Source organism: Polypterus senegalus, chromosome 12 (genome assembly GCF_016835505.1).
Source record: "Polypterus senegalus isolate Bchr_013 chromosome 12, ASM1683550v1, whole genome shotgun sequence".
Classification (NCBI taxonomy): Eukaryota; Metazoa; Chordata; class Cladistia; order Polypteriformes; family Polypteridae; genus Polypterus; species Polypterus senegalus.
This window is the reverse complement of record NC_053165.1, coordinates 57,675,518-57,700,146: the sequence shown is the minus strand read 5'-3', so window position 1 is coordinate 57,700,146 and position 24,629 is coordinate 57,675,518. Positions and strand designations below refer to the sequence as shown.

At 38.2% G+C, this 24,629-nt stretch overlaps 1 protein-coding gene across 1 annotated transcript in view; it reads right to left on the bottom strand.

The window, feature by feature from the left end:
* mapk1 (mitogen-activated protein kinase 1) overlaps positions 1-18,879 on the bottom strand; it is a 61,897-nt gene extending 43,018 nt beyond the window's left edge. Inside the window, exon 1 of the mRNA XM_039771559.1 lies at positions 18,449-18,879. Within this exon, the coding sequence (XP_039627493.1) occupies positions 18,449-18,609 (161 nt within the window). The 5' untranslated portion in view covers positions 18,610-18,879. The remainder of the gene's footprint in view (positions 1-18,448) is intronic.
* Between the last annotated feature and the right edge of the window lie 5,750 nt (positions 18,880-24,629).

The window sequence follows — 24,629 nt, the reverse complement described above, 5'->3', positions numbered from 1 at the left end:
AGACATGTCCTTCAAGTAATATATAAGCTTAAATAACTTATGGGAGTAGCATTTGTCATCATCTTGGACAGCCTGCATTCACCTCTAGGGTATCACCACTTTGGCATCAACTTCACTGCTTAAAAAGAGCAAAAGTTTTTAAAAAATCCCTCAAAGAAAATGAGGAATATAGAGAATCACAAGATATTTTTTCTAACCGTTAACTAACATGGATCTTTCCTCCACATTCAGCACCAAATTGTTATCAACACATTTTAAGGTTTTTGTTCACATCTATGATCATTTTTTTGCCACCTACTGCAATTATTTTTCTTGGCCAAGCTGGTCTTTGCTGACTGCCAAGTACAGCAGGGACTTCTTTCTTTTGCAAGATATTCCAGATTGTTGCTTCTGCTATGCTTGGTTTCCATGCAGTCACTCAGAGCCCATTCTTATTTTCTTGTCCTTGTTTCAGGGACACTTATCTAATCTTCATTTTAGATTAGGTCTCTGGATAATACAGGGAAAGGTAGTTGATAAATAGAACACTAGATTTGTACTTTTTTTAATTTTATGTACACACCCTATGCAGGGCTGGCAAATAACTTGTGCGCAAGGCTGCCAGTACACACTCCCGCCCCTATGATCCTGAACCGAGATTATCCAGGAATGATAAGGTAACACCCAACAGTTGAAAACCTAAACACTTCTAGTTGGATGGAACACATAATGTGATATTGTTCTATGTAACGTTTGAGCACATATAATAGATGCAAAATTACACATGAGATAAATATATGTGCACACTTTTTCCTTATATTGACTGTTTCGCTTAACATTCTAAAATGTTTAAAGTACAAAAAAATAGGCAAAATTGACCTTGGCATCCCAGTACATATAAAAGCAGGGGTGGGAAGATTCAGTCCTGGAGGGCCACAGTGGCTGCAGGTTTTTGTTCCAACCCAATTGCTTAATAAGAAGCACTTATTGCTCAACTAACACTTCTGCTTCACTTTAGTTGTCTCGCTCATTAAGATTTTGAACCCTTATTGCATATTTTAGTCTTAAACAGCTGTAGTCTCGGTTTTTAATTGCTCCCTATTAGCAATAAGATGCAAATGACAAAAGAAACCAGCATTTCTCCATCTAGCTTGTTTCCATTTACACCGGTGTGTATTTATTATGTACTATTGGGTTTAACTAAAGACTTGGAAGGAAAATGAAGAGAAAAAGTGAAGCACTGAGAATAACTCGTCTGTTTTAGACTTCAAATCATTTGGATGTTATCCTTAGGAAGGAAAAAAAATCTAGGATATGAAAATGACTTGACATGGCAGAGTTAAAGCAGTAACAAGCCATGAAGTTAAATAATTGACAAGGATTGGTTTTTAATTAAGCAACTGGGCTGAAACAAAAACCTGTAACCACTGCGGCCCTCCAGGACTGAATCTGCCCACCCATGTATAGGAGGCATACTGAAGACACACATGTAGCATAGTCAAAAATAAGTAGAACTATGTACCATAAATGGCACCTGTTACCATGTAAATAGTTACGTAACACTGATAGATAGAACTGTTCACCAATAGGCAATGGTATATCATGAATAAAATCGTTCTCTTAAATAGGATTATAGATCCCACTGTCCAAACCACACACAAGAATAATAACTTCAGTGTTGATTACACTCATTGTGTATTGCAAACAGATGATAAACATTGAGTTTTGTGTAAATCTTTATCAATAATTTTAACATGTGGGTAAAAAGTGCCTGTTTCTATACAGGACTCATACCACAATGTGTTCATTAGCATACAGCCTAGAAGTAGGCTGAATGTTTTGGACAAAAACTTAGAAGTCTGGCCATGAGTAATCACCATCCCCTTCCAAATATTGGTGTGCACCTTACTCATGATGCATCCAAGATGGGTAAGCTCAGGGTTAACATCCAATGACCATGTCCCTAATGACAAGCGCTGATTTTTGCTCTGCAGCATACAAAGTTTGTTTTATTTTTTTTTTTTAAGCATGTACAAGATTGTAGGTGTGAAAGTATAAAAACATATGGTTGTACGCAAGATAAAAACCAAATACATTGCTGTTCCAGCTGCCTCAGATGGTGGAGAACAGACAATGAACGCATAGCGAAGGTCAATATATAGGGTGGTCAAGATCTAATTATGCAATTTTCATTACGCTATACTGTAACTTATTAGGTTTATTACATAGAAAATCACCCGAAAAATCCCAGACCATCGAGAAGTATGCAAACTGATGACATGAAGAATTGTCTTCACACCGAACTGGACTCGTCCCCACATAAATGAAAGTCATTCAGACGATCTGGATCTGCATAATCAGATCTGGACCACCCTGTATGTGACAACATAGGGGGTCAGGTATACCTTCTAGATTTATAACCGCTCTTAAGTGACATCTACAGAGGCAAAACTGGTTACACTATGCCATAGCACTGCAGATTAATAAAAGAAAAAATAATTTCTACCACATTCAAAATAATGCAAGAAAAAAAACAAGTTCAGAAGAAATACTGTGTGAACAAATTGTATAAAGTGAGGCATTTTCCACCAGTATCCAGTTTTGAGGCCACTGTATATTATACCTTTTATTCACCACACTGGGCATCACATTATTCCTTTTAATACAACCCCACCCTGGTGCTCCTCTTGTTCTCCTTCTAGCGAGCATTTGCTACATGCCGATTAAGGACCACTTATGTAATTTAATGCTGTACTATTTTTAGCCAGCCACAGCTTTGGCTTCTTTTGTATTGCTGCCCTTCTTGACTCACTATTGCTCTCCATTTATTTCCAGTGAAAATTAACCTTGAACAGATTCAGTTTAAAAAATGTTCTAAAGAAGAAGCACAAAATAACATCAGCTCAAAGTAGAGACATATAATTTTAGCCCCTAAACGGTTCAGAAATTTAGTTAACGAAAAGGTCAAGGCCTCCTGGGCTTTTACTACATATAGACTGTTTAACACATTAAGAACTATATGTGTAGTGGGGCAGCACAATAGATAGGGCATTTCTCCCAAACCAGGTCAGTTTCCTCTGGGAATTCCACTGTTCTTTAGTACTCCAAACACATGCCATTTGGCAATTATTGGCATTAAACTGGCAACCATTTGAGCCTTGATTCTTAACCTGTACTTAAATAGATTGTATTCATGTACAAATATACATTGATTACCATCATCATCACCACCACCAGTGTAATGACCCTATTTCCATTTAACCAGGTTAGCTATCTGAAACTCAAAATCTGTTTCCTTCACTCATTGTAGTATCAGGTATCACCTAGGGTGAGGCTGCTACTTTTCATGACACATTTATACACACTGTACACAACAAGATTATGGCAGCCAAAACAATTCAACCAGTAGGACTCAAGAAAGATCTAAGCTACAGATGACAGAACCCATCTTCAATAGGTCAGTTTTATTACTGAAGAAAATGTTGTGAGGGAGCAGCAAATGCATAATAAAATGAAGTCTGGTGGCAGCTATCAAACCAGATCGGGAAGGTGTATATCAATGTATGAAAGCAAAGACATTTTTTCTACTGCACTCATTCCAATGACATAAAAGTACAGCAGATTAGTAACTGTAAATTAACCTTTTGTGAATAAGTGTGCCCGGCAATGTACTGGCATGTTGTCTAGGGTTGGCTCTGCCTTGTTCCCCATGCTGTCACAACAAGCTCTGGCCCTGACAAACCTAAAATTAAGACATGTCAGGAAATGGGTGTATTGACATACAGTCCTTTTTTCTCCTCTTAATAATAAAGTAATGCGTACAAAAACAATGGTGTCTAAATACAAGTGTATTATTAATCTGACAAGTCAAAATACACAGGCTTAGTATAATACAATAAGACCAAAAATGCAAAACTACTGTCATTTTGAACCTATTATCATATAAAAAGTAGCATTTTGTTCAAATTGTATGAAATTATTCTCTACTGCTGGGTAAAGCTTTATATAACATTCTAAAAGTAGGCCATATAACAGGTAGTGAAAACAAAAAGAGAAAACTGCATTATTTTCCAATTGGCAGCATCTCCACCAATGCTGGCCCAATACCCAGCAAGCTGGCTAATATCTATCCATTTTTGTACCTTGCTGATTCCAATATTAATTAATCCTGAGCCTATTCTAGCAGGACTGAACACACGGCAGGAAGCAACCCAGGACAGACACCCAATCCACTGCAGTCATCTTTCTCACACTCATAATTATGAATGAACTTAGAATGCACTGTGTGGCCTAATAGCTTAAAACCTGCGCCTTGTTTTAATGCTGTTGGTGTTTTGATTCCCAAGAAACAAATAATCAACCACAGATGGGTAGAAATAAAGCTCAAATTTTTACTTCAGATGAAAGTGTACATTTTCTTAGTTTATGTAAATTGTGTTTTACAACTTATTAGGCATACAATAAACAAAAAAGAAAACTGTTGGACTCAAAGCTTGTTTTACTTCAACACCGATCTTGCAACGTGTATAAATTTAATGCAAGAGGTAGTAGTTCACCCACAGACAGCTGATCTACACCAAATCCGTGCCTGACGAAGAGGCGATGGGCCAAGAATGTAGTGTGGGTTGGGAGGACGGTGCCAGGTTGCTGTAAAGCAACAGCATTTGAGTTTCTGATCCGTCTGTCTCAGTTTGTTAATCCAAGTGGCATGCATATGGCATTAAAGTATGAAAAATACTGACTTCTGTAGAATAACAGTACCAGGAATTGTGCAATCTGCCTCACATTATGAAGATTTTTTTTTTTAATTTAACAGCATACATGCCAGAAAGCACCTGATGCTCTGTAATGGAAAAAGCAGGGTTAAATGAAATGTATGGAAGGATAATTAAAACATATGTGCCGTAAGCCAGTCACCAATCATAACTAATCTACAGTCCATAATTTTCTGACTATTGTTGTCTGGTTAAAAAAAAAGATTCAATATATTTGCACAACATCCTACACAAAAAAAGTCACAGGTTATTAAAAAGATGGATGTGGCAATCAGAATTGTTTTTTTCAAGAAACATGATTAAAAAATACTATGTTTGATGAGAGCAGAATGCCAGTCAATCCTGTTTTGATTATATGTGATACAGTGGGGATTAGAAATTATTTTATCAGTCCCTGCCACATACCCCATATATAACAAAGGGTTAATTTCTAGAACATATCAACTGAACATGCTGTACAGCCAAGAAACCTAAACACGAAGTCACTTTTGTGCTAATCTAAAAGAAGCAGTATGTAACACAACTGTTAGAAAATAGATCAAGAAACTGATTGTTTCTCTTCTTCCTCTGCTACCTGATGACATCAACTCCATGGTCATCAGCCTCTTTTTCGCTTTGCAGGGAAAAACAGCAAAAAGAACTGCCAAAAGGAGCACAAATCTTTAAGAAAATACATTTTCTTCTTTGCTGGAATTATTTTCAGGCAATCTGATATTTAAAAAACAAAAACAAAAAAATGCCCAACGATTTCTGTGAACTAAATGTGATATTGGGACAACTTAACCATAAGCTCTCCGAATGATCTGCCTTGGTTTGTCACACTGCTTATGTTCATGGCCCCAAGTTAATGAAAGCATATACTTTCTGAAAAGCTACCAACCTGATTAAGTGCAAATTCATTGTTTCTGTCCACAAGGTAGTAAACCAATACAGCAAATGTTAGCTTTATCCACAAAATTTATGTATGACTGATTAGAAGTACAGTGATCCCTCGTTATATTGCGCTTCGACTTTCACGGCTTCACTCCATCGCGGATTTTAAATGTAAGCATATCTAAATATATATCACTGATTTTTCGCTGGTTCACGGATTTCTGCAGACAATGGGGCTTTTAATTTATGGTACATGCTTCCTCAGTTTGTTTGCCCAGTTGATTTCATACAAAGGACACTATTGGCGGATGGCTTAGAAGCTACCCAATCAGAGCATGTATTACATATGAAATAAAACTCCTCAATAATATACGATATCACGATATTGGTACAACTGATCCGATATTGGGTCAATTGCTTCCTGCGGTGCTTGATTGTTTGCTTTTCTCTGTCTCTTTCACTCTCTCTGACATTTTCTGCTCCTGACCGAGGGGGTGTGAGCAGAGGGGCTATTTGCACAGAGGCTTAGAAGATACGGACTCTCCTCTAAAAAATGCTGAAAGACTACCTTCACATTGCTCCCTTTTTTGCGGCTGCTTTATCACGGTGCTTCCCATACTTAAACGCCCAACAGCCCTATTGATTTTTATTGTTTACTTTTCTCTCTCTCTCTGACATTCTCTGCTCCTGACACGCATTCCTTTGAAGAGGAAGATATGTTTGCATTCCTTTAATTGTGAGAAAGAACTGTCATCTCTGTCTTGTCATGGAGCACAGTTTAAATGTTTGACTAAAGGGTGTTATTTCATGTCTAGAGGGCTCTAATAATGTTAACACCGTGGGAGAGTTTATAAGGGCTTAAAATATATAAAAATAACCATACAAACATATGGTTTCTACTTCGCGGATTTTCACCTATCGCGGGGGGTTCTGGAACGCAACCCCCGCGATAAAGGAGGGATTACTGTATAGGTGTGGGAAATCCCAGGTCATTTTATAACAGCTGCCTGAGACTACAGGCCTTGTGGCGAGTAATGTGACATGTTGTTCTAAGGTTACAATAGGCAAGTGGCGCCCAATTAGATAAATAATAAACAAAAGTGGACAATGGCATTTACCTTTCTACAGGGAAACGGTGTATGGTAGTTGGCAAGTATGCACTCCTTACATATGACATTATATTCAGACGATTTTAATTGTAAAACTCATAGCGGATGCCATTAATTAATTTTGGGTCAATTCAAATTGAACTCTTACATGTATATTAAAAAGTGTTGACAGTTATCTGCACATCCAAGTTCAGGGTATGTATTTACTGGCCAGGTTTTGACCATTTCCTGTTATATGCCACACAAACATACAGAAAAGACAGAACTATGCATATGCTTCCTTTGTAAGCAACGTCACTACATTTTGCAGATTCCTGGCCATTCATTCTGAAAAGTCTAAAACACAGTAGTAGACTTCACCTGGGAGTTCCTTCACATTCACCGAGAGGCTCCATCTTGACAACTGATGACCGGTCTTTTTGGATCACTAAAGTGCAAGACAGAACGATGGGTAAAATGTTGTCATTTTGTCAATATAATTCTATCAAGTATCCAAATCCAACAAATTCTTCCTTTGGGCTCACAATAAAAGATTGACACATAAAATGACACCTGGCACACGTCCAAGGAAGCAATGAAGCAGAAAGCAAATGTCAGGAGGTAAAAAGAAACCAAAAGAGAAAGCTAACTAATACATTACAACAGAATTAAAGGAAATACTAGGAGGTTAATAAAACAGTGGTTATCTAAGATGTTGAAACAGAGGCCCATCGGTACTGTAAGGAGTTTGCATGTTGTGCACATGTATCATTCAGTATTACTTTGGGTATTCTAAGGTTTTCTCCCAAGTCTCAAACATGTTCTTCTCTGATGGCTGCATATTAGCCAGATCTGAGAAAGTGTGGATACATGCTTGAGTGCGATATACATGTACATTAAACTGGCACTCCTGTACAGTTCTGGATTCCTGCCTTACACACAATACAGCTGGAAAAAGCTGAAACCCCTTTGATTCTGAATGAAAATAAGTGCATTGAAAAAGGTCATGAGATGCATTATCATATTATTACAAAGATGTGTCCCAGCGAGTCTCAACATTTTCTCCATACTTCAGTTTTCTCATTTGGCAAACCCGCAGATGAGATTTATAAAGTATAAAACCAATATCAGTGCTTGTCTGACAGAAGTACATATAGTACAAAAAAGTCAGTTAAGAGCACATGAATGGGTTATTACTGAGTAGACGTGCCTGGTTCGCCCATCACAGACCATTTTTCTTGTATTTTTTTATTTTTAGAAGAACAAGAGCTTCAGTGCCTTTGAGAGTGAAGATTCTTTGTGCAGAAAAGGCAAAATGACAGATGAGCAAAAATGGTTAGAAGTGTTGGAAAATGTATCTAGCAAAATTTGTATATCTTTTATTTCTCAATAACTTTAGATTTAAAAAGAAAAAAAAGTATTCAAGTGAAATTGGTTCAAAGAAAAGTCTTTGTTTGCTAACATCAGCTTGGCTCTGGCACTGTAGTGAAAAGTGACAAACTGCTTGATCCACTCATGACACCACGCATAAACATGCAACACTCAGCAGTAATATTTAGGTATATTCAAAAGTTGCAATTTTATTTGAAATCTGAAATCAAAATTTTGACTTCTATACAAAATGTCTCCTATACTTTGTGTAAAGAAATTTAAAATACAGTTAGCCTACAAATTTAACATTGTTCAAAAATATGTTTATTTTACCATCAACATCTGCATGAAATGCTTTTCAATAAAAAAAAAGGAGAGACACATTTTGTAAAACATTTTACTGGCATCTCTTTAAACCACATTCCAGTATATATTGATCCTGATATAATTTTGCATCTGCCAGCTGTCAAAGGAACCTGCCAGAAATTGATCTAAATACCAAGAAAGTCCCATTTTACATAAAACAAACCAACCAAGCTACACATATTTTTAACACATTGCAAATGGCTGGGTAACTGCTTTTTTTCTTTCACTAAGCCTCAAAGGAAATGAGCCTACAAGATCTTCTTTCAGAACTCAAACACTGCTACTTTAGCCCACTACATTAAAAGATGCTCCGTGACATTTTTGAGCTGTACTGATACAAAGTTGCCCTTGTCCCAACACTCCACCTTACTCCATCTACAAAACATTAATCATTTAACATAGTTAAAGAAATTAAAAAATAAAGCAATGCAAGGTGCAGCAAAATAAAACAAACAAAAAAAAAAACAACTATGATGGCGGAAAAGGTCCTCAGTAGTCTACAGTATATGCAATAAAGAAGTCACTCAACTAAATGTAAAGGGTTTAAGCTTGCCCAGTACTTCATTTTCAACAGTAGTTAAGACAAGCAGCAAGAAACTTAAAAAGAAGTTGGAGATGACTGAAGGACGTTTTTCGACCTGCCCCAAGGGCAAGTCTGGCAACTCGAAATGCAAATGCACTGGGCACATTTTTTGCTCTGCAAGTATTAAAGGATGCCACTGATCTCCTAAAAGCACACAGAAACAACATATTGTAATTTGTGCCCTTAATTGCTCATGAAAGAACCAAAGACCTGATGCCAGTCAAGACTGAATGCGGTTTTTAAAATGATTGGAGGACCTAAACAAGCTGTAAATGTGTCCTGGCAACGAAAAGTGTGGCAAGAGATGAGATGAACACAAGTAATGCGTTCAACTCATTCACCTCAGGGTGACCCATCTCAGGGTCGATCAAAGAGAGGGACAGAATTTAAAAAACAGACCAAACAGTCAGCACACTAAATACATTTTTTATATTCAGGACTGTCATTAGAAAAGCCCAAATATACACAGAAACTGCAAAGGCAAAGTGTAATCCGGGACAAACAATGACCTATACTCTAACAACATACATTAATGTGAATTTAAAGGTCTCCTCCTACAAAGAGACTGCTTAAAAAACAGGAAGGTATTTATAGACAAGGGATAAGTGAATCATTTCAATAGCCATACAAAACATTTAATTGAATAGTTCTTCTTTTAGACAAAAAGAAGCACAAAGGATCAAATGCTGTTGCAACAGCTGGTTAATTTGCTGTGAAAATATTCTGAATTGCACACAATGAATGCCTTGCACCCCTTCTGAGGATAAAAAGCATGCCTGGCACTGTCAAGCACACCATATTCTATTCATTTCCTTGTGAGACAACTAGACCAAAACAGAAGCTAAAAACCTGTGTTATTACTTCATTGAACTTAAGGCGTGTATTAAAAAAAAAAAAATCAAGCTTTTTTCAAGGAAGCAAAACATTTCAAAATCTTGTTACTATTTGTGGCAGCTTAGACAGCTTTCCCAACACGACAGTGTGGTCTGCAGACAGGACCCAAAGAAAACTTTGCCATTAAAGCAATCAGAACTTCTTAAAAGACATGCTGAAAAATCATAACCGAAAACAAGTTAAAGCAACTAGTCATTCATGAGATGAATAAACATACAGGTTAGAGAGATTAACGTGCATTTCAAACAGCAGTAAAACACATCTTCATCAAGTGATTCCTGTGGAACTTCTCCAAGTCACAAAATAGGATGTACAATTCCTGAAAGCATCAATACCTCATCCTGAAAGGTTGAATCACATCTGACGAAAACAGAGAAAAGACCACTCCAGGATGCTGAGCCTAACACACTCTTCCAGTCATCTTCCATCCAACCCCTGTGTTCTTTTTCCAATTTTAACCTTTTTCTTTTATTTACCAGTTTCAGATTTGATTTTTTCTTTTGAAAACTGCATTTACAGAATTCTGAGCTATCATCATCTGTGGTTTTGGCTGCAATTAGGAGATTCACCAGAATTTATAATTACATACTAGAAATTCAAATCAAATGTTGCATTTGATCCAAGCCAGAAAAGGATTAGTGTACCCATTCATAGTCCGGATCAAATACCCCTATTATATGGAAGTTCATAGTCGTATGTAGTAGCAGCTCAGCTAACTCCCAGGTCAATGTTATTTTACAGAACACTTTAGCCATAGCATAAAATCTGCTAATAGATTTATCTAAACTCACATTCATTTTTTTTTAAATTGTAATATGACCAAGATATATGGAAAAAAATCTAAAATAAATTTTAGTTAATTCAGAAAACATGTCTGTAACCTTACTACATTAATCAATAAGGTTATACACACTCACACATATATTTGCACCCTAATAATGAAGTATGTTTTCCTGCCTCCAGTATGTGGTTGACTGGAAAGGCTGCAGTTCCAGAGGACTCTTAATTGCTTAATCAATTGAGAATCCCAAGGCGCTGGCAGACATGTGAGTGATAGGGTCAGAAGCATGTGTCATTGTCCATTATATAAATAATTAATTTCCATAATAAAATATGTAAACACTACTTTGCAGCAAATCTCCTTACGCTACACTGAGAGATCAGTTTAAACAGCGTGCTGGGTCATTCTGTTTTACGTCAAGTCGACATGACACATTTCACTCTCAGTGTGCCGGTTATTAACAGGTCTGCATCACCATTAATTCGGTACTTAAGGTATTTACAGAGCAGCAGCACCTACTGAGATTCACTAGAATTGCATGATCATACAACATGAAACTTGAAAAAGGAATGAAAATAGCATAGTCCATGTTACAAACAAAGTAATCTTTCAGAGCTTATGATATATTTGATATTTCTGCTGACTTTTACCTGCAAATGTTTAGACAGTAGAACAAGATCAATAAAAAACAATCTACAAAGGACAGTTTTAATTTGATTGTTTTTCAAGCCATAGACTTGAAATTAGGCCCACTGATACTTTGCACCACTACTGAAACTTGTTGACCTTGAACCCCTGTCCCCTCATGGAAGGGTTGGTGAGAGAAGCCTGAGGTTTTAACGAGTGCCAAGAAATACTACTGTGTGATCTATCAACAGAGAAACAGTGCTGTCCATTTTGATGGTGGTGTAATGGTTGGCATGTTTGACTTCCATGTACAGAACTGAAGTTCAGCACCAGAAACGTTTTCAAAGGAATAATCCACCCACAAATTGAAATTTTTTATATGTGGCTTAACCCATGTAGTTTGCAGTGAAGGCCAAGAAAAATAATTAAACATATATTTTCATATACAATGGAGACAAATAATGTTTTTTATATAATAGAACCCGATGGTGACACAATGGTAAATGACTACTGTCGAGTGTTAGGGAGGACAGTTGGGTGGGGAGTAATGCAGAATGTTTCTTCTCTTTTCCCCATGGACTTTTTTCACTTTGTCACCACTGAAATCTATTATATTACAAACATCTTCCTTTTCATACTTCATGAAAACATACGTTTAAAAAAATGATCTCAGCTATCAGTGCAAACTACATGGGGTCAGTAACATAAACAACAGTATTTTGGGTTGACTATCCCTTTAAGCATTTCCTCTTTATTTTTTACAGTTGAGGAAAGCCGGCTGGGGTGAGGCCATGATGCCTATTTAGGTTATTCAGTGTAACTTGGAGTCTCAAATGTATTTGCTCTGTGTCACACAACCTGTCAAGCTCTGTTTATTTGTCATATCTGAAGCTGTACACTAAGGAAACAATAGTTGTAAACCCCCAGCCGAGTCAAATCTCCTAACAAATTGGGATCAACAATTGCATTTAGCCTAAACACAATATTACCTCACTTTAAACTTAAAGCAGCATTTTAAAAATAATACCTGGGCAAGCCCAGGAAAAACAGATATACTATATCTACATAAATAAAACTGACTTGGCATCTGTTTTTATGTATATCTGTTTGCTCATCCATCATTGAAAAATGGCTGTACAGTGCATGCCTTCATTAAAATTGGCAGATTACTCGGAGAGAGTCCAGCTTAGAATACAGGCTGAATGTGCCTCGATGCAGGAAGAGCTCGGTGAATCTGATATTATCACCATTTGTTGTTAAGTGCTTAGATAGATAGATAGATAGATAGATAGATAGATAGATAGATAGATAGGATAGATAGAGATAGGCAGTATATAATAGATAGATATATAGATAGATAGATAGAAAGAATAGATTTTTTAACGAGCTCACTAAATAAATGAACATACACACACTATGGTTTGAACATACACCAGAATGACTAAAAAGAAAGAAAACTCATGATTTGGCTGTCACAGTTCCGGTGAGACATTACACAGGCATATTGCTGTTGGTATAAAGGAGCCCCCATTATGTTCCTTAACACACTTCTGCTGAATAATGCAGTGGCCAAAAGTCCTTTTAGTGAATGAGAGAGCGGATATGCAGCATTGTTCATAATGGCACCCAATTATGTTTACATGCTCTCCTTTGCGACACTCCAACTCAGGCAGCTCAACTTAAGAAGGAGTGGCCGCAGTATGTGACATTCCATATTTAACACCGCAGATTCCTCTCATCCCATCAAATTATCTTTTCCATTTTAAAATGGCCACTGTTCCCTGTTAATCTATGCTTCAGAGCCAGACATTTCTAATGAAACTGCTTCTCTCACAGATGACTATGTGACACTTGCTCAAATGAATGGTAACTAAAGTGTAAAGCAATATTTTAACATAAAGCTCAGCCAACACCAGTGAACACAGCATGAATAAAACTAAAAAAGCACTAAAAGGGGAAAAAAAAAGGAGTCACACTTCTTTCTAGGCCTTGTAGTAAGCAGAGGGAAGAGACTGAAAAGGGAAGAAAAAAGAAAAAGGAAGTATAAAGAGGCAGCAAGACAGAACTATCCAGTGTCAGTAATGAAAATAAATGATCAAAGCTACAAGGCAGCCAAAAACTACAGCAGGCACAGCAGCCAGCATGCATTTCACTACAAGTATATCCAATGCAGATTTCCCACAGTTGGCCAGGAAATACGACATAACAGAGTCTTGACTAATTTAACATAACTCTAAATACAGTATGGTCTGCGTTCACATGTAATACATGTGGCTAGCCTGTCTAAGAGGTGTACTTGTTGTGTGCATGCAGAAAAAACAAAACATTTAAGAGTGGGAGGATGCTGATTTTTTATTTTCTCTCGAAATTCGGTTAGTGTCATTGTAAAGTCACTCTTGCTTGTTACAATGTGTTTCGCCTTCATTATTGCATACTTCAATGAACCTTTGTCTAAGTTATAACTTTAACATTTTAGGATGTTTTAGAATCCTGAAATTGAACATCAATCTTGTTAACCCATTTCATTAGGTAAATGACTGGCATGGGCAGAGTGCGAGCTAGGAACAAACCTTATGTGGAATGCCAGCTCAAAACAGAGCTAAATTAGAGCCAACAATCACATCATTGGGATGTGGTTGGTAATGACTGTGCCAACTCCAGGCAGGCAGGCCATGAGTGGAATCAAGTCCCCTGAGCTCTGCTGTCCATTGCCTGAACATGTAAGAAGTAATTTTAATAAGCAGTTAAAAGATGGTGATCTCTATTGGTTAAAGGAAAGGTCTGCAACCCTGTGATTTTTTTTAGGAATATTTTCTGTTTACAGAAGGTGTTTACACTGTAGTAAGTTGTTTAATGTATACTGTATAATGTTACTGTGTAAAGGAACATCTCGATGAAGAAGAATATGGGATGGCAGAGCTGAAATATGAGATGCCATTTCCTCCAGTAATGGGAGCTTTTCGCCCAAAATGAAAATATTTTGAGCAAGATGAAGACCATTTAGTTTACACGGACCCAAGTATCTGTGAGAGAAATAACCTACAATACATTGAGTAGACAAGAAAACCCACAATGAAAAAGTAAAAATGTAACAGATATTAGCAAAGACTTTACATAGTGTCACTATAATCTCTTATGTTGCTTTTCCAGCCCTCTAACAAAAATATGAAGCAGAGCAACGGCCTGGTTTCTAGATATTTTTCTGTTCAACTAAGAGCACTAGTAGAGGCTCACTTGTTCATTTCAAATATGGTTTATCAGACATAACATGTAATCCTCACTGTGAACCTGAGCCTGTCTCAGCAGCACAAGTAGAAAACAATGGACTAACTACCGCGGCCATTGAAGAGCTGCATGTTCACCTAACATGGACGTCTATGTGACAGTGAGAGAAAAACTGGACTGCTCATGAGGTATGAGGAGAGCATGTAAACTCCACACAGAAAGGACAGAATTCCAGCCTATGAAGCAGTATCTATTACCCACTGCATCACTGCGGTCACTCATGTGTATATTAAAAGAACAAAAGAGAGAAGTAAAAAAAAGAAGAAGAAAGGAACCAAACATTTTTACGGTTTACAATTGACAAGGCTGAAAATGTATTGAATTTCTGCAGCACAGAAATCTAAAGAGAGACCATCAATGTTTCAGTTCGAGATATGGCACAGGCAGGATGTCGCTGGCTAAACCAATCAGTGACATCACAGTCAGTATGACTTTCCTGAAGGGACTCCCAGTCAGGCAAAAGAGTTCTTCACACCGAGGAAGAACCAACGAAACTATGTAAGATCCAAGGGTGACACCAGGAAGCACCGGGAAGGCAGAGGGGCTAAAACAGGAAACAGGCTTATCCTGAATTGGGTTTCAGGCTGTAGTAGAGGAGCGGCATACAATTAAAATGTTATGACCTGAAGGAATCAAACATTTATGGACTTGATCACTGCAGTCAGGGTATTTTGAAGAGGCCTAACACAGAAAGCACTGGTAAGTAACTAGATTTAAACTGTGCAGTGGTGTGTAGTCAAACCAAAACCCAAAAAGTCCATCACTAAAGGTTAAGAATGTGAATGTCAGCTTTCAAAGAAGGTCTTCAGACGTCACTTGGATTTCAAAATTGATAAGAGTCTTCAGGGCAGAAAGTCATAGGACCAACAAAGATGGGAAGCGTTGCTGAAGTAATTGCATGTTCAGAACCAATGAGCCCATCAGTATTCTCCATTTAGCTAGCTGGGCCCTAGGAGACAACATGTAAAAACGCTCTGAAGGATTCTCTCGCATGGATAAATGGTACTGCACCACTGGACGATTTATATTACATCCCTGAGAAAGCTGGTGAGGCAGGCAAATGAATTCAATCAGTCCCCTGCAATCTGAACTGCACACTGATTGATTAAGTAATGAAGCAATCAATGCCTCTTGTGGAAGCGTACTCAGCTGATTCACTTTCCACCAAGCGGCATTAATGAACGCTTGTCTTTTATTTTTACAAACGAAATACTGTCTAGTTTCTAAAAACCTGAAATTTTCTTTGAGGCTTCCCTCTTCGCATTCCTGACACCCACAGCCATTTCAGTGCCACACATGGGCCTCAGCTACTCACCTTCAAAGCTCTGAAATCAAGCCCTGTAGAATACGTATTGGCCAATGAGAAATCTGCAATCCTCCAAAGCCGACCTTTCAAGCACTACAAAACCTGACAGGGAAGTGGCTCTGCAGCGGGTCAACACCCACAGCGACTGGCTGTGGGAGGCCTCCAGTGCAAGGGTTCTGAAGACCCTCCTGCTCTCTACTGCTTTTAAACCTGACATTTTAATACTGAACCTTTGTTTTTTTTTTTTTGTAATATTTTTGCTTTTCAACTACTGTTGTGTGTCTTTCCAAACTGTGCATATTACTAAATACACCTACACTTTTTAGAAGCAAGCTTAGTGCTGTACTTTACATACCTGTCTATCTGTTGCTGATATGGCACCATTCAATACTTCTGCAACATGCACTGTAAATCTTTGTACATCACCACTGCATGCTTCTCATCTCTCTGCACCTTTACATATCTTATTATGAGCGCTCGCTACCCAGCCAGATATTCCATTTCATTTTCATGGGATGCTAATGCCTACCCTGGCAGCATCAAGTTCAAGGCAGAAACCAACCCTGGACAGGGAGCATGTCAGTCCACTACACCTATACTCTCTCTGGGTCAATTTGCAGCCACACATTCATTGCTTTTCAGATGTGACAGGAATACTGCAGTATCATCATGCTGTGAAATTTACACCCACCTGTCTTACGAATCCACTTATTCCTGCAGAGCTGGCACCAGCCCTGGACAGAAGGCCAGGCCAGCACTTGGATACCATGCAAAGTCTACACTGATGGTACCTAAGCCAGAAATCAACTGTGGGTCCAGGTGATGAAATGTCTTGAACAGAAAACTGGTAACAGAATCACTTGTGGGAAGCATGGTGGTGCAGCAACATGGACCCCTCATTGCACTAATGTACAAATGTAGCACAGTTGCTTATGATGGACATGTGTCCGGAGCAGGAGACGGGCTCCAACTTCACATCCGCTGCTACCTATATAGACTGTGGCCTAAAACCTGCCTTGAACCTGCTCTGCTTTGGATGTTGACACTTAATGCGTCAACCTTTTTAATGTTTGTTTGTTTGTGTATTAATCGATTGTGTATATACTAATGAAAGTGCTTTCTTAACATGCATAATATGAAAAGTGCTCTAAAATATAATACTCACAAACTTGCTTTTACAAAATGAGGGTCATGGGTGACAAGAGCCAATCCCTACAGCACCAGAACAAGGCAGGAAACAACCACGGACACACTGCCAGTTCATCGCAGGGCTGCTCTAATAATCGTTAGTAGTATAATTTGAAAGAAAACAAGAGCCTGTATGTTTGGAAAATCGGCAGCACAATACCTTTACTTACCAAGGAGGCAACAGCAACCGTCCATCTATTTTTGTGATTTCTCATTCAAGTGCACAGATGAGAAGAGCTGAAACGTGAGGCTGCCACAGCATTGTACAGAAGGTTTGCTACTGTTTTACTAACTGCGTTGAAAAAAACTTTAATAGTGTTTATGTGAAAAGAACTGATGAATATACACCCCTGAAGTGTTCATTTAACATTGGTAATTGTGCTGTGTGGTCGGGACAGGATGCCAGTCCATCAATCTGATCATTTAGGAACGAATCAAGCCTGCACATCTTTGGGATGAAGGAGGAAAGGACACCTGCACAGTATCATTGTTCATTTCACTATACCTATTTATGTAATATACTCTGCAGACTGATGAAGGCATTATTAAGGAGAATTAAAAAAATATACTCTTCTAGATTCTTCTCTTGGCAAGTGCGAATGAATTCCACTGCTCTGTACAAGATGTTGAGGTAGCCTAAGCTGTGATAGCACATAAGAAATCTGACAAACGAGAGAACGCCATTCCGTCCTTCCAGCTCCTTTGAACTTGTAGCTAAGCTGTCCCAATAACTCATCCAGATTCTTCTTAAAGGTTATCAGGGTTTAATGAATAACTGGACGATCTGATGATCAATAAACAAGGTGCATTTAAAAAAGTAACAGGTAATATCAAACTTATAGTTAATCTTGTCACAATTCAGTTTAGCTAAATACCTAAACGCCAAGCTGTGTAGTGTGGGTCTCGCATCTCCAATCTGATGCTTACCGCACTGGCTTTGAACGTTCTCTTCGCGCTCTGGTGCCTCGTCTTTCACCCCGAAATCCACGCCGTTTACCTGAGGTACCAGAATGGACTGGCGTCCCGTCAAGCGTTTGTTCCATTGCTGCCGAGACTGATTGATGGACGCCTAAAAACCAGCCTAACCCAACGCAGCGCTGTACTGAAGTCGTCATTTCTGAACTGAAATATGCTTCAGTAAAACACAGCCATTCAAACAGAACCCAGCGTCCAGCAACCGCACATTCAGCATCCCGCTGGCCTCCTCACATCCCTCCCCGCCTTCGAGCGAAGCGAGCCGCTGCAGTCAACAAGTTCGAGCGTTCAACAGGTCCGCGCGCCGACGACTGCACCCCATCGCCCCCCTTCGACAGGCACAAAGAACTCACTCACCAGACCATGCCGTATGCCCCTTCTCCTATGTATGACAGGTTGCCGTAGCGGGGTCCCACGTCAAAGATCTGCCCGCGTACCGTCTCGGACCCAAAGGCGGGATGAGAGGCGCCGCCCGTAGCAGCAGCAGCCGCCGCCGCCGACACCGCAGCGGTCGCCATGTTCAGCGAAATAAGAAAAAAAAAATCAAAGGAACGGAACAATGCAGTACGGGAACACACACTGGCGAGACAAGGAAGGGGTGAGTCACACAGGCGCTCGGTGTCTGCAAAAACCAAGTGCGCCTGTGTGTGTGCGCGTGTGTAATGAACAGTTCAAAAAGAGTGCAGTGAGCGCGCCAAGTGTGCGGGAGTCGGCGAAAGGACGGCTTTAAAACACACTGCAGTCAGCGAGCGAGCGAGCGGGAGAGAGAGAGAGAGAGAGATAGCGGTACTGCAGGAATTAACGAAACAGGGTCACATGAGCGAGCGGTGGCGAGAGCGTGGAGGAGTGCGCGCCGGCACACCCAACGTACCTATCGAGCCCAAGAGTAAGCGACACCTCAGAGAGACACTGCGAACGAGCGCGCTCTTACAGTCAGTGGACGCGCCTGGGGGGTCCGTTCAGCTTCTATACACTTAACAATCTGACCCTCTTTGTAATCTGCATCCTATTGGCTCTATCGATTGTAAAGTGCTTTACCATACACAGTGAAATTTGTTTATGCCTGGCTGTCTATCTATTCTATAGCCCCTTATCTATCTTATTATACACTGCAATTCGTATTTAATCTGACTTGCTAGCTACATGTTAGTGCCTCCTCTATCTATTATATAGTGCCATCTGTGTGTATCTGCCCAACTAGCCGCTATAAAGTGTCTCTTCCATATATTGCCCCTCCAGATGTAGTCTTTTTTTCCAGCCTAACTACATTTTTTTCAGTCCTTCTGACATTACTTTTTTATATGTTACATACTGTACAATATTACTGCATAGTCTTTTGTTTTATATTAAGTTGCTTTTTATTTCATCTTGTAAAGGAACGTTGAGCTACATTGTTTGCATGAAAATGTGCTATGTTGTTGTTGGTTATAGAGTATTTGAATTGATTGCTTTTTATCATTGGCTCCCTGAACCTGTGACCTGAAGGCAACAATTCCAACTGAGAATGTAGTGGGTGTATGTATGAGAATGTAGGATTATGTATGGTCCTATCCAAAATAAAATTCACAATTTTTATTTTTAAATCTTTCTCTACTGAATACCATCCCTAGATACTTTAAACGTCCAACTGTTTTCCATATTTTTTTTTCCAGCTCGAGAGCAGACAGGTCACAGGACTTGCTCAGGGTCACATACTTTAAATCAGCTAGAATCTAAATGGCAACCTTGTAATTTCAAGTCCAAGTCCATGTCCGCTAGACTGCAATGCCTGCTAAGAAAGGGCTGAACAAAATAGATGGAGTCATCTAAAAATTCAAAAGGCTGAGATCATATTTGTAAATGGAATTAAAAGCTGGTAACCAATAGTATCAAACAATGTCAGCTTTATTCAGCCATAAACCACAAGTAAAACAGAGTTCCTGTTAATTTTTGCTTCTAGTGAAATGGAATAAAAAGTAATCCTCATGGGGCTGTGGGACTGCTGGTTTATTAGGCCTGCTTTGGGATTCTGACCAGTGTTTAGTCCTGTAAAGTCAATCATTAGCCATTAAAGGAAAATCCACTTAGATGAAAATTAAATGAATGGAAAAAAGTTACCAAGTAGCACAAATTAATAGAGCAGAATTGGTACCTTTAGATGTCAGCTTTTAACACATGCATGGGATCCATTGGCCCCTTCGTATTAAAACATTTCTCTCTTTGTGAATGTTAAAATACTTGTTTCGTGCTCAGCTTTGTACATTTGCCTGTACTGGAATTTGCCATCTATATTGCATAGATCTGACTTTCTAAGGAAAAGCCCTCAGACAGTGAAGACAGTTAGGGCCCCTGACTCTGAGCAGAGACCCCCAAGGGCTGGGTTCTGTCCGTTCTATTTTTTTTCTCTTTGAGCCAATTACAGCACCTCCAGTGACCTATCACTTAACATGCTGAAGTTTGCTGATATTAGCACCCTAACTGACCTGACCACAGATAGGGATGAGGTGTTATGTCTGAGTGAAGTGCATTGTCAATGATCTTAATTTGAATTCCTTGAAAACAGTAACAGTTGTGGATTGCAGGATACTCTCCCCACCTCCTGCACCCTGAGTTATGAATGATTTCACTTGTCAACAAGATGTAAGCATTTTTGTCACAACACAGTCTGAACAGATAAGAAGCATAACTGCTCTTACCAAAACAGCTCAGCAGTGCATGTTTTTTTTTTTTTCCACCATCAACTAAAAGTTTAACTTGTCCCACTCTGTGCTGGTTCAGTTTTATAGAGTCATGAATAAAAGTGCCCTTGCTTTCTCCATAGCATTTTGGTATGGCACTGCATCAACTCACTTGAAGTAAACTGCAGCAGGTTATTCAGGCTGCAGGCAAGATAAGTCTGCAACAGGACTCTGTATATATCATGGGTCAGGAAATGAGCTGGAAAAACAAGCAAAGACTACACTGACCCAGGCAACCATGTCTTCAGTTACTATCATCAAGGAAATGTCAGTGGTCACTGAAAGCAAGTACTACTAGACGTAGAAGCAGTTTCTTACTTGCTGCAGTGCCTCTGGTTAAACATAGTCTCTGTTTCAGCTGTCTTCCTGATTCCTAAACTTCTCCAACCAATCTAAATTTTGTTTGTGTTTACTTTATAAAAAAAAAAAAAAACTTGCATGATATATTATGAGCAGGAGTGCAATGCTTCTTGACTATATTGCTTTTATCTAGGTTATTTATATATTTGTGTTTCCTGACTACTCTATGTTATGTTGTGATTGTGCCATGAATTTTATATTGTGTTAATTGTACTTGCTTTGTTAAGCATATGGATGTAAAAACAAAGGAAGCTTAGAGTAACTGTGCTTATTTGATAGTAAAGTTCCAGTTCAGTTCAACTAGGGAAATTACACAATTTAAACCAGAATGCCCTATTAAATACACAGTAGTACCATAGTGCACTGTAAATATATTGCTTTATAAACATATTGTAATTTATTGCATTACTTACCAGGGCACTCACAGAAAATGATGGGCTAGAGGAGACCGACACAGATATCTGCTTCTTGCCCAAAGTGGAATATTTTCTGAAAGTCATCAGAATTGCCCTTCTCAAACAACTCTTGGAATTTCACTACTTTAGAGTATGGGAACAGATGGCAGGATTAACCGCCAATTTTGCAAGTGACCACAGATTACCTCCTATGTACTAAAATTTGTGAATTAAAACTTTCCAGCATTTGTGGTTACACTGCACCTTTTGTTGTACAGAACAATTCAGCAAATATTCAAAAAATCTCAAAATAAAGCATTGTGCTGAATTTTTAACACTACAAGGCAAGATATTTGCTTTGGTGTTTGCATTATCCATGGAAAAGTATCAAAGAAACCCTGCTAACCTTCTTCCTTCTGCCCTTGTTGACACTGCATTGGTTGCAAAGACCATTCTGCAAAATAATGGATTTCAAAAGATGCCACAACACTCTATTGCACAGACCTGGCTCTGCACTACTACCACCTGCTCCCCAATCAGACCATGACACATGATAATAAACACCCCACTTGAAATCTTAGTGAACACTGAAACAAGTGCATGTGTGTTTATAGAGATAATGCCGAGAAAAGCTTTTTTTTAACTGGAGTTTCTCATAGGACATCAATCTCAAAAAGTTTAGACCACCCCTCATATTTTATTTTATATAGTGCATTGAGAGGTGAACATCAGAGCAAAGAATTTCATAGATATATGTGACAAATCTTTTCACATGGAATATTTGAATTAAGTTGGCTTGTTGTTGGCCAAAGTGTTTAGCGGGATTGTTTGATCATTTCCTCAATGGTAAATCTTGCATCTTTAGTAATGTTTGGGTGGTCATTATTGATCTGATGCCTTTACATTTTCATGTCTTTTACTGGCACATGGTTTAAAATTAATTTATTGAACATTTTCTCCAGCTGTACATCCATACATCTCTGTCAAGACTACACAGATGTACTGCACTCTCTTATCTTGGCCCACAGCTCCTTATTATACAAGAATCTCCTGGACATAAAGTGCAGATAATCATTCAGATGCATAGAGACATTAGAATTATGATTTACTAACACTTACATTTTATGTAAAAAGCATGTTTTTTGATCTAAAACATACAAAGATGTCCTTTTATCATTGTATATTCCACTCATGCCCAATTAAGTAAGTTTGTAATCAGATTGTGGTTTTAGCAATCAATGCCATCAACTTTTTATAGACGATTTCTGTCTTCTGGACAACAAATATAAATGATTTAGAATTCAGCCAATTAAAACACTTAGCTTTATTTTTCCATTTTGTTTAAGATATTGCCTTATTAAACATGGTGAAACATAACCCAAAGTCAGGCTAAAGACTGTCAATAGAGGAGGATCAGATTTCTTGACAGAATATTGAATTCAGGTCTATTCAGCACAATTTCCAAACTCGGCCCAAAAAATATTTTATATCTATCACTCTATCCACACAGTACGTAATGTGTTTGAAAAAGCAAAACACACACAAAAATCATAACAGTAAAATAATAAACACCTACATAAATGAATAAACTGAAAAGCAAACATTCAGGAGTAGCAAAGTTTTCAAGTGTCTTTCTAGAACAAGGTTTTGGAATGTTCCATTTATGAATGTGTTTGTTTTGGTGCCCCTTACAGACTTATGTCAGTACTGCAGTTGAAAGGGTTGATATTCTCCATAGACTTCACTAATGTTATTTTTGAGAATTAATCTTGGTTGCCTTCGCTAAGCAGATTTTCTTAAGACAAACTCTTCAAGTTCTTTCACCTGCTAGACATCTATTATAATGAAAAAAATCTAATTCATTTAAAGTGTTTATAAAATAAACAAACTTTCATATTTTAGTTAGGCATAAAAAACATTCTCCAACTGAATGACTGACAAAGTGTCTTACATGCAACACTATCAACAGCAGGGACATTACAGACCAGCATCATTCACTTTATCAGTGTTTTTTTTTTTCCCCCCACAAATAATGTCCAAAGAGGCTGCAACACTTTCTTGAATATACAGACCAACAGTCCTAACAGATAAAATGGAATCTGAACATCTTGAGGGAATAACGTGCATCCAATCCAGTGTGCTATTAAATTACCCACAGTTCCTATGGCAACTTCAGTATCTCTGGACACAAAATATTCATTTTTCATTGAAAAAAGTGTGTTAACTGAATATTCAGGAGAGTGAATTGAAGTTCCTAATTGACAGGCTATAGCACCTTCCTATTCATATGGTTTACAACTAATTAGTTAGAGTTAATGGCTTGTTATTTTTTAACTTAAGTACTATATGGTTTTCAAATACCTGTATTGGTAATCTGCTAAGGATGTAATGAAATTCAAAATATATTCTGAGAAAATATATTGCAAAAGCATTTTGGAAGAAAATAAAAATATTGTAGAATTTTGGGTACACGGCCGTGTCTAAAGCCTAGAAAGTTAACCCAAGCTTTGATAGATGTATGCATTACATTTTTAAAATAACCAATGTTTGAATAATTTATACTTGAACAATTTTATAAATTTATACAATTGCATATGTAATTACTTACATCAATTATCTTTCATGCATTCCCTTTATTCATTCACCTTTAGAATCCATTACTTACACTGAAGGCCTCCGTGGAGTATATGTTGGGAGGATTTGTTCCAAGGCAGGAATGAACACTGGATGGATTGCTAGTCTATTACAAGATAAAACAACAAGTACACTCATATCAGGCAAGTGAACAGTAAGCTGTGAGGAAGCAGTGCTAACAAATGCACAGCCCTCCTATCCTACAATTAATTAATATAATTACTTTAGTTAATACACTTCGTATAACCCTCAATGATATACATTAAATCAGATGTAACATTTTCAAATCTGATTAGTCCATTTTTGGGTTATCTCTTGGGTGAGCCCGAGCATATCCCTGCAGCACTGGATGTGAGTCAAGAATGAATCCTGGATTGACAGCCAGTCACTCTCAGGGCCCATTCATGCACAATCACACAGGGCAAATTTCTT